General features: G+C 38.3%; 1 protein-coding gene across 1 annotated transcript in view; it reads right to left on the bottom strand.

Annotated features, from left to right (window-relative positions):
- STPG2 (sperm tail PG-rich repeat containing 2) overlaps positions 1-12412 on the bottom strand; it is a gene marked incomplete at its 5' end in the record, with an annotated part of 261353 nt that overhangs the window by 148218 nt on the left and 100723 nt on the right. The window contains 1 exon segment of the mRNA XM_082838444.1: positions 9114-9274. Coding sequence (XP_082694570.1) covers positions 9114-9274 — 161 coding nt within the window.

Genomic DNA, 12412 nt, shown 5'->3' with positions numbered 1-12412 from the left:
TTGCCATCTCTAGAACTTTAATTTCTGCCTTTCTATTTGTGCTATTGCTCTACTTAATATGCTCAATGTTTCTTCTACCTTCTTGAACATATAGAATATAGTTATAATAACTGTTTAATGTACTTTCCACTAATTTTGTCATCTGTATAACTTCTGGGCCTCTTTCTATTGATACTTTCCTGCTCCTTTGCATACCTAATAATTTTTTTTTTATTGAATGCTACACTCTGTGAATTTTACCGTGTTGGGTTCTGGATATTTTTAATTCCTATGAACATTCTTGAGCCTTGTTCTGGGAGGCACAAATTCAGTAAGTCAAAAAATATATATATAAAAGACGAAACTAACTGAGAAAAAAAGAAACTGCCATTCACAGATGGCATAAAATCACTTGACGAAATTGTTTCTAAAAATAATAATAAATTAGTAGGATTAATCATTTTATTTAGCAAGAAGTATGAATCATTGGTAAAGCAAATCTTTAATAAAGACTATTATATTTCTTTACACCAAGAAAAGAAAGCTAAACAATGAAAATATTTAAAAGATAACATTTTGATAGCATTAAAAAACTTCAAAGGTGGACGACGGGAAGATGACGGAAGAGTAAGATGCGGAGATCACCTTCCTCCCCACAAATATACCAGAAATACATCTACACGTGGAACAACTCCTACAAAACACCTACTAAACGCTGGCAGAAGACCTCAGACCTCCCAAAAGGCAAGAAACTCCCCCACGTACCTGGGTAGTGCAAAAGAAAAAAGAATAAACAGAGACAAAAGAATAGGGACGGGACCTGCACCAGTGGGAGGGAGCCGTGAAGGAGGAAAGGTTTCCACACACTAGGAAGCCCCTTCGCAGGCGGAGGCTGTGAATGGCTGAGGGGGGGAGCTTCGAAGTCACGGAGGAGACAACAGGGGTGCGAAGGACAAAGTGGCCTGATTCCCGCACAGAGGATCGGTGCCGACTGGCACTCACCAGCCCGAGAGGCTTGTCTGCTCACCCGCCGGGGTGGGCGGGGCTGGGAGCTCAGGCTCGGGCTTCGGCGGAGTGCAGGGAGAGGACTGGGGTTGGCGGCGTGAACACAGCGGCTAGCTGGGAGGGAGTCCGGGAAAAGGTCTGGAGCTGCCGAAGAGGCAAGAGACTTTTTCTTCCCTCTTTGTTTCCTGGTGCACGAGGAGAGGGGATTAAGAGCGCTCCTTAAAGGAGCTCCAGACACGGGCGCAAGCCGTGGCTAAAAGCACAGACCCCAGAGACGGGCAGGAGACGCTAAGGCTGCTGCTACCGCCACCAAGAAGCCTGTGTGCGAGGACAGGTCACTATCCACACCGCCCTTCCGGGGAGCCTGTGCAGCCCGCCACTGCCAGGGTCCCGGGATCCAGGGAAAACTCCCCCAGGAGAACGCAAGGCGTGCCTCAAGCTGGTGCAAGGTCACGACGGCCTCTGCCGCTGCAAGCTCGCCCCGCACTCCGTACCCCTCCCTCCCCCCAGCCTGAGTGAGCCAGAGCCCCTGAATCAGCGGCTCCTTTAACCCCGTCCTGTCTGAGCAAAAAACAGACGCCCTCCGGCGACCTACACACAGAGGCGGGGCCAAATCCAAAGCTGAGCCCCTGGGAGCTGTGAGAACAAAGAAGAGAAAGGGAAATCTCTGCCAGCAGCCTCAGAAGCAGCCGATTAAAGCTCCACAATCAACTTGATGTACCTGCAGCTCTGGAATACATGAATAGACAGCGAATCATCCCAAATTAAGGAGGTGGACTTGAGAGCAAGATATATTATTTTTTCCCCTTTTCCTCTTTTTGTGAGTATGTATATGTATGCTTCTGGGTGAGATTTTGTCTGTATCGCTTTGCTTCCACCATCTGTCCTAAGGTTCTATCCGTCCATTTTCTTGGTTTTTTTTTTAAGATTTTTTTCTAATAATTATTTTTTAATTTAATAACTTTATTATATTTTATTTTACTTTATCTTCTTTCTTTCTTTCTTTTTTCCTTCCTTCCCTTCCTTCCTTCCTCCCACCATCCCTCCCTCCCTCCCTTCTTTCTTTCTTTCCTTCTTTCCTTCTTTTCTTCTTCCTTCCTTCCTTTCTTTCTTTCTTTCTTTCTTTCTTTCTTTCTTCCTACTTCTACTAATTCTTTCTCTCTACTTTTTCTCCCTTTTATCCTGAGCCATGTGGATGAAAGGCTCTTGGTGCTGCAGCCTGGAGTCAGTGCTGTGCCTCTGAGGTGGGAGAGCCAACTTCAGGACACTGGTCAACAAGAGACCTCCCAGCTCCACATAATATCAAACGGCGAAAATCTCCCAGAGATCTTCATCTCAACGCCAGCACCCAGCTTCACTCAACGACCAGCAAGCTACAGTGCTGGACACCCTATGCCAAAAAACTAGCAAAACAGGAACACAATCCCACCCATTAGCAGAGAGGCTGCCTAAAATCATAATAAGTGCACAGACACCCCAAAACACACCACCAGACGTGGACCTGCCCACCAGAGAGACAAGACCCAGCCTCATCCACCAGAACACAGGCACTAGTCCCCTCCACCAGGAAGCCTACACAACCCACTGAACCAACCTTAGCCACTGCGGACAGACACCAAAAACAACAGGAACTATGAATCTGCAGCATGCAAGAAGGAGACCCCAAACACAGTAAGATAAGCAAAATGAGAAGACGGAAAAACACACAGCAGATGAAGGAGCAAGATAAAAACCAACCAGACCTAACAAATGAAGAGGAAATAGGCAGCCTAGCTAAAAAAGAATTCAGAATAATGATAGTAAAGATGATCCAAAATCTTGGAAATAGAATACACAAAATGCAAGAAATATTTAACAAGAACCTAGAACTAAAGATGAAACAAACAACGATGAACAACACAATAAATGAAATGAAAAGTACTCTAGATGGGATCAATAGCAGAATAACTGAGGCAGAAGAATGGATAAGTGACCTGGAGGATAAAATAGTGGAAATAACTACTGCAGAGCAGAATAAAGGAAAAAGAATGAAAAGAACTGAGGACAGTCTCAGAGACCTCTGGGACAACATCAAACGCACCAACATTCGAATTATAGGGGTTCCAGAAAAAGAGAAAAAGAAAGTGACTGAGAAAATATTTGAAGAGATTATAGTTGAAAACTTCCCTAATATGGGAAAGGAAATAGTTAATCAAGTCCAGGAAGCACAGAGAGTCCCATACAGGAAAAATCCAAGGAGTACACCATGACATATTAATCAAACTGTCAAAAATTAAATACAAAGAAAGCATATTAAAAGCAGCAAGGGAAAAACAACAAATAACACACAAGGGAATCCCCATAAGGTTAACAGCTGATCTTTCAGCAGAAACTCTGCAAGCCAGAAGGGACTGGCAGGACATATTTCAAGTGATGAAGGAGAAAAACCTGCAACCAAGATTACTCTACCCAGCAAGGATCTCATTCAGATTTGATGGAGAAATTAAAACCTTTACAGACAAGCAAAAGCTGAGAGATTTCAGCACCACCAAACCACCTTCACAACAAATGCTAAAGGAACTTCTCTAGGCAAAAAAAACAAGAGAAGGAAAAGACCTACAATAACGAACCCAAAACAATTTAGAAAATGGGAATAGGAACATACACATCGATAATTACCTTAAATGTAAATGGACTAAATGCTCCCACCAAAAGACACAGATTGGCTGAATGGATACAAAAACAAGACCCATATATATGCTGTCTACAAGACGCCCACTTCAGACCTAGAGACACATACAGATTGAAAGTAAAGGGATGGAAAAACATATTCCATGCAAATGGAAACCAAAAGAAAGCTGGAGTAGCAATTCTCATATCAGACAAAATGGACTTTAAAATAAAGAATATTAGAAGAGACAAAGAAGGACACTACATAATGATCAAGGGATCAATCCAAGAAGAAGATATAACAATTGTAAATATTTATGCACCCAACATAGGAGCACCTCAATACATAAGGCAAATGCTAAAAGCCATAAAAGGGGAAATCAACAGTAACACATTCATAGCAGGGGACTTTAACACCCCACTTTCACCAATAGATAGATCATCCAAAATGAAAATAAATAAGGAAACACAAGCTTTAAGTGATACATTAAACAAGATGGACTTAATTGATATTAATAGGACATTCCACCCAAAAACAACAGAATACACATTTTTCTCAAGTGCTCATGGAACATTCTCCAGGACAGATCATATCTTGGGTCACAAATCAAGCCTTGGTAATTAAGAAAACTGAAATTGTATCAAGTATCTTTTCCGACCACAACACCATGAGACTAGATATCAATTACAGGAAAAGATCTGTAAAAAATACAAACACATGGAGGCTTAACAATACACTACTTAATAACCAAGTGATCACTGAAGAAATCAAAGAGGAAATCAAAAAATACCTAGAAACAAATGACAATGGAGACACAACGACACAAAACCTATGGGATGCAGAAAAAGCAGTTCTAATAGGGAAGTTTATAGCAATACAAGCCCACCTTAAGAAACTGGAAACATCTCGAATAAAAAACCTAACCTTGCACCTAAAGCAATTAGAGAAAGAAGAACAAAAAACCCCCAAAGTTAGCAGAAGGAAAGAAATCATAAAAATCAGTTCAGAAATAAATGAAAAAGAAATGAAGGAAACGATAGCAAAGATCAGTAAAACTAAAAGCTGGTTCTTTCAGAAGATAAACAAAACAGATAAACCATTAGCCAGACTCAACAAGAAAAAAAGGAAGAAGACTCAAATCAATAGAATTAGAAATGAAAAAGGAGAAGTAACAACTGACACTGCAGAAATACAAAAGATCGTGAGAGATAACTACAAGCAACTCTATGCCAATAAAATGGACAACCTGGAAGAAATGGACAAATTCTGAGAAATGCACAACCTGCCAAGACTGAATCAGGAAGAAATAGAAAATACGAACAGACCAATCACAAGCACTGAAATTGAAACTGTGATTAAAAATTTTCCAACAAACAAAAGCCCAGGACCAGATGGCTTCACAGGCGAATTCTATCAAACATTTAGAGAAGAGCTAACACCTATCCTTCTCAAACCCTTCCAAAATATACCAGAGGGAGGAACACTCCCAAGCTCATTCTACGAGGCCACCATCACCTTGATACCAAAACCAGACAAGGATGTCACAATGAAAGAAAACTACAGGCCAATATCACTGATGAACATAGATGCAAAAATCCTCAACAAAATACTAGCAAACAGAATCCAACAGCACATTAAAAGGATCATACACCATGATCAAGTGGGGTTTATTCCAGGAATGCAAGGATTCTTCAATATACCCAAATCAATCAATGTGATAAACCATATTAACAAATTGAAGGAGAAAAACCATATGATCATCTCAATAGATGCAGAGAAAGCTTTTGACAAAATTCAAGACCCATTTATGATAAAAAACCCTGCAGAAAGCAGGCATAGAGGGAACTTTCCTCAACATAATAAAGGCCATGTATGACAAACCCACAGCCAAGATCATCCTCAATGGTGCAAACCTGAAATCATTTCCACTAAGATCAGGAACAAGGCAAGGTTGCCCACTCTCACCACTCTTATTCAACATAGTTTTGGAAGTTTAGCCACAGCAATCAGAGAAGAAAAGGAAATAAAAGGAATCCAAATCGGAAAAGAAGAAGTAAAGCTGTCACTGTTTGCAGATGACATGATACTATACATAGATAATCCTAAAGATGCTACCAGAAAACTACTAGAGCTAATCAATGAATTTGGTAAAGTTGCAGGATACAAAATTAATGCACAGAAATCTCTGGCATTCCTACACACTAATGATGCAAAATCTGAAAGTGAAATCAAGAAAGCACTTCCATTTACCATTGCAACAAAAAGAATAAAATATCTAGGAATAAACCTACCTAAGGAGACAAAAGACCTGTATGCAGAAAATTATAAGACACTGATGAAAGAAATTAAAGATGATACAAATATATGGAGAGATATACCATGTTCTTAGATTGGAAGAATCAACACTGTGAAAATGACTATAGTACCCAAAGCAGTCTACAGATTCCGTGCAATCCCTATCAAACTACCACTGGCATTTTTCACAGAACTAGAACAAAAAATTTCACAATTTGTATGGAAACACAAAAGACCCCGAATAGCCAAAGCAATCTTGAGAACGAAAAACGGAGCTGGAGGAATCAGGCTACCTGACTTCAGACTATACTACAAAGTTACAGTAATCAAGACAGTATGGTACTGGCACAAAAACAGAAAGATCAATGGAACAGGATAGAAAGCCCAGAGATAAACCCATGCACATATGGTCACCTTATCTTTGATAAAGGAGGCAGGAATGTACAGTGGAGAAAGGACAGCCTCTTCAATAAGTGGTGCTGGGAAAACTGGACAGATACATGTAAAAGTATGAGATTAGATCACTCCCTAACACCATACACAAAAATAAGCTCAAAATGGATTAAAGACCTAAATGTAAGGCCAGAAACTATCAAACTCTTAGAGGAAAACATAGGCAGAACACTCTATGACATAAATCACAGCAAGATACTTTTTGACCCACCTCCTAGAGAAATGGAAATAAAAACAAAAATAAACAAATGGGACCTAATGAAACTTCAAAGCTTTTGCACAGCCAAGGAAACCATAAAAAAGATGAAAAGACAACCCTCAGAATGGGAGAAAATATTTGCAAATGAAGCAACTGACAAAGGATTATTTCCCAAAATTTACAAGCAGCTCATGCAGCTCAATAACAAAAAAATAAACAACCCAATCCAAAACTGGGCAGAAGACCTAAACAGACATTTCTCCAAAGAAGATATACAGACTGCCAACAAACACATGAAAGAATGCTCAACATCATTAATCATTAGAGAAATGCAAATCAAAACTACAATGAGATATCATCTCACACCAGTCAGAATGGCTATCATCAAAAAATCTAAAAACAATAAATGCTGGAGAGGGTGTGGAGAAAAGGGAACACTCTTGCACTGCTGGTGGGAATGTGAATTGGTTCAGCCACTATGGAGAACAGTATGGAGGTTCCTTAAAAAACTAAAAATAGAACTACCATATGACCCAACAATCCCACTACTGGGCATATACCCTGAGAAAACCATAATTCAAAAAGAGTCATGTACCAAAATGTTCATTGCAGCTCTATTTACAATAGCCCAGAGATGGAAACAACCTAAGTGTCCATCATCGGATGAATGGATAAAGAAGATGTGGCACATATATACAATGGAATATTACTCAGCCATAAAAAGAGACGAAATTGAGCTATTTGTAATGAGGTGGATAGACCTAGAGTCTGTCATACAGAGTGAAGTAAGTCAGAAAGAGAGAGACAAATACCGTATGCTAACACATATATATGGAATTAAAAAAAAAAATGTCATGAAAAACCTAGGGGTGAAACAGGAATAAAGACACAGACTTACTAGAGAATGGACTTGAGGCTATGGGGAGGGGGAAGGGTAAACGGTAACAAAGCGATAAAGAGGCGTGGACATATATACACTACCAAACGTAAGGTAGATAGCTAGTGGGAAGCAGCCGCATAGCACAGAGAGATCAGCTCGGTGCTTTGTGACCGCCTGGAGGGGTGGGATAGGGAGGGTGGGAGGGAGGGAGACGCAAGCGGGAAGAGATATGGGAATATATGTATATATGTAACTGATTCATTTTGTTGTGAAGGTGAAACTAACATACCATTGTAAAGCAATTATACTCCAATAAAGATGTTAAAAAAATAAAAAAAAATAAAAAAAAAAAAGAGTCATGTACCAAAATGTTCATTGCAGCTCTATTTACAATAGCCTGGAGATGGAAACAACCTAAGTGCTCATCATCGGATGAATGGATAAAGAAGATGTGGCATATATATACAATGGAATATTACTCAGCCATAAAAAGAAACGAAATTGAGCTATTTGTAATGAGGTGGATAGACCTAGAGTCTGTCATACAGAGTGAAGTAAGTCAGAAGAGAAAGACAAATACCGTATGCTAACACATATATATGGAATTTAAGGGGAAAAATGTCATGTAGAACCTAGGGGTAAGACAGGAATAAAGACACAGACCTACTAGAGAACGGACTTGAGGTTATGGGGATGGGGAAGGGTGAGCTGTGACAAAGCGAGAGAGAGGCATGGACATATATACACTACCAAACGTAAGGCAGATAGCTAGTGGGAAGCAGCCGCATAGCACAGGGAGATCAGCTCAGCTCGGTGCTTTGTGACCACCTGGAGGGGTGGGATAGGGAGAGTGGGAGGGTGGAGGGGTGGGATAGGGAGAGTGGGAGGGAGGGAGACGCAAGAGGGAAGAGATATGGGAACATCTGTATATGTATAACTGATTCACTTTGTTATAAAGCAGAAACTAACACAGCATTGTAAAGCAATTATTCCCCAATAAAGATGTTAAAAAAAAAATTGAATAATGTACTATCCACTCTTTTTTGTCAGTTTATTTCATTCCTCCTATTTATTCTGAGAGGGCTAGATGTACTAATTCTTGTTAAATATGAGTATATCACAGTTTGTTTATCCATTCATTGACTAATGGACATTTGGGTTGTTTTCAGCTCTATTATTACAAATAAAGTTTTATGAACGTTATATGAACTATATGAATAAAGCTATGGACACTCATGTACAAATAAAAAAACATCAAATACTGAGGGATAAATCTAATAAAGATGTGTAAGACGTCAACATAAAAATTATAAAACTGCAGAGAACATTTAAAGAAGCCCTAATTTAAAGGAAGCCTACATTTACTTTCGGAATATAGTGGCCCAATCATAAAATGAAGATAAATATTTAAAGAACTACATATGAGATCTCCAAAGAGATAAAGAATAAGATCTACCTTTAAAAACAAATTACAAACATAGCTGTGAACCAAATTAATTTTTGTTCTTATGCCATAAATGACCATATATAAATAATTTCAATAATAATAGTATGGCTTATAATAATGAGGTATATATATCACATGTAATCCTATAAACCCTAAATTCTTGGTAATAGATATAAGTAATGTAATTTTGGTATCCACATATTACCTTATAGCCAGCAGGCCCAGGAGTAGGAAAAACTTCTTTCTGAACCAGGAAGAGAGTCTGAGGAACAGAAGAACCAAATGCACTTTTCTTTTGTTTCTTCAAGCAGGTATTGCTAAAGTTGTCCATTAAAGTATTGTTTGGGATATTATGAAACCCAGGACCTAGAATTATGAAGAATATCATATGTAAGAAACACTTTTAATTCTTTTAAACTGAGTAACTTTATTATTTATTTTACTTTATTTATTGAATGAAAGATTCTTTAACTTCTATAGTGCTTTATAATTTTCAAAAGTTTTACACATATGATTTCATATAATCCCAAAATAACCCTTTTACTTTTCCCCGCCCTTGTATTGCTCCTCCCCCCTTCCCTCTCCTCACTGGTAACCACTAGTTTGTTCTCTATATCTGTGAGTCTGCTTCTTTTTTGTTTATTCACTAGTTTGTTATATTTTGTAGATTCTACATATAAGTGATATCACACAATTTGTCTTTCTCTGTTTGACTTATTTCACTTAGCAAAATACCCTCAAAGTCCATCCATATTGCTGCAAATGGCAAAATTTCATTGTTTTTTATGGCTGAGTAGTATTCCATTGTATATATACACCATATCTTATTTATAAACTGAGTAACTATAAATGAAGTCATTTTTTAGAAAGAATTCTCATATATTGCTGGCAGGAATGCAAAGTGCTTTGCCATTCTGAAAAACAATTTGTCAAATTCTCATAAAGTTAAACATATACTTACCACATGACCCAGAAATCCTACTCCTAGTTATTTCCGCAAGAGAAATAAAAACAACCCAAATGTCCATCAGCTGGTGAACAGATAAACAAAATGTGCTACACCCAAACAATGGAATAATACTCAATAATAAAAAGAAAAAATAAATGCAACAACGTGAATGAACCTCAAAAACATCATGCTAAGTGAAAGACGACAAACACAAAATCCTAAATAATGTGTAATTCCATTTATATAAAATTCCAGAAAATGAAAAATCATGGAAACACTGACCGTTACTTAGGGCCAAGAGTGGGGGTAGAGATTAACTGCAAAAGGACATGAGGAACTTTTTGTTTTTTGAAACCTAGATGACCTTGGGTATGGCAATGATGTTTTATTTTATTTATTTTTAAATAAATTTATTATTTTTTTATTTTTATTTTTGGCTGCGTTGAGTCTTTGCTGCCACTTGTGGGCTTTCTCTAGTTGTGGCGAGTGGGAGCTACTCTTCGTTGCGGTACACGGGCTTCTCATTGCAGTGGCTTCTCTTGCTGCAGAGCACAGGCTCTAGGCATGGGGGCTTCAGTAGTTGTGGCATGCAGGCTCAGTAGTTGTGGCTCATGGGCTCTAGAGTGCAGGCTCAGTAGTTGTGGCGCAAGGGCTTAGCTGCTCCACGGCATGTGGGATTTTCCCGGACCAGGGCTCAAACCCACGTCCCCTGCATTGGCAGGTGGATTCTTTAGCACTGCACCACCAGGGAAGTCCTGAGAGAACGGTTTGAGAATGATGGAGGTGTTCTAAAACTTGATTAAATAGTGGTGATTATCTGACTATGTACAATTACCAACACTCATCAAAATGTACACTTAAAATGAATTATTTTTATTGTGTAAATTATACTCAGTAAAGAAGGAAGGAAGGAAGGGAGAGAGGGAGGGAGGGAGGGAGGGAGGAGGGCAGGAGGGAAATTCTTGATGCCAAAAAGTACTGAAATCTTGATGTAACAACATTAAAAATCAATTTGGAACAGAAAAAAATCAGCTATCACCCAATCTTCCTATTATAGTATTTAGTTATTTAAATTTTTGCCTTTTACCCTTTAGTGTACATTTATAACCAGGAATATTTTCTACAGTGACAATCTGAGTGAATAACATTTCTTTTTATTCATTCAAAATAATACAAACAACTTTCTTTGCCATTGATAGAAGTTTTTATCAAGACATTCAAATATTTGAAACAAATATTTGTATATGTTTTATAATTCAGTATTTTCAAGAAATCAGTTCCAGTGAGCAGCAATATTCATAAAATGCAATATCAAATACTTGAAAGAACACCTGATTTGGTTGTACTCATGTTATCTGGAATCTACTAAATTAGATCTGCAACTAAATAGGTATGAACCATCACTTAAATCTCATTTGTTTTTCTGGGCTTCAAGTTCCTGTCTGAAGATAATAGGAATTGACTAGATCAGTGCTAGTCAAAATGTGATCTGTGAGCTGCTGCCCATCCAAGAACAATCTACAATAAAAGGAGCTTACAACTAAATGTAAATTGACTCACTAAACGTTTTATAACTAGTCTTTCTCCATGAAGGAAGCATTGTGTGGATTTACATTCTGGTGCAATCCCCTTTCTCACTGCAGGCAGGAAACAAACAAGTGGGCATGAGGCTAGATGATACTTTAGGTTCCTTCTGGTTTAAAAGTGATCAAGTCATTCTACGCAGTCAAATCCTCTGTACTCCTGATACATGTAAGGTTTTTCTCAAAGAAGCTGCCCACAAGCTCTTCCCAGTTTTTCAAAATATTCTAGTTCTAAAGTCTATTCCCCAAAAGTCTGTCATGCCAACTCTCAGAAAACCTAAATGCCAATACATCTTATTTCTGACGTCTTCCAACATTCCTCCACTGATAATGCTTGGGAAAAATATAAATAGAGAGCATAATGAAAACTATTTGGGCTACCATTTAAGGGACTTAAAATACAAATATCTTAGATTTGGCTCTCTTCTGGCATGAGAGGACAACATAACATTGTGACAAGTGAGCTTAAGTACTTAAATATAGGGACCTCAAGGTGTGTGCATTTCAGGTACTACCTTGTTAAGGTTCTGATTTGAAAAGCCACCCTGATCATTATAATTCACTTACATTAGAGGTTTTTTATGTTCATTTTCCAGTTATTAAGTGTAGCAATGCCCAGGAACCCCAGAGTTAGACAGTTTAGGATGCCTTCGAACAGTAACCTGCCACAGCTCTGAGCCATATATTAGGTGGTTGAATCTGTTCGATGACTGATTTGTGAGTCTAAGTCATTACTGTATACTAATATCTACATGGGAAAAAGAAAACACACGAAGGCCATTCTCACTAATTCTTAAAATATGTAAGATCAGGATTAGATTTTAGAGGTCATCATAATTAAACTTTATCCTTTAAAAATAAAATAACCTTTGGGGAATTTATAAAACTTTATTTGTAATACATTAGACCATCAAATTGAAAACAAGGCCCAAACTTCAGGCAGTTGGGTCACTGAATAAATTGATATTTTGA

This window comes from Leucopleurus acutus (assembly GCF_964270905.1).
Source record: "Leucopleurus acutus genome assembly, chromosome: 4".
Lineage (NCBI taxonomy): Eukaryota > Metazoa > Chordata > Mammalia > Artiodactyla > Delphinidae > Leucopleurus > Leucopleurus acutus.
Note: the sequence above shows the minus strand (reverse complement) of the source record. Positions and strands in the feature narration are given on the sequence as shown.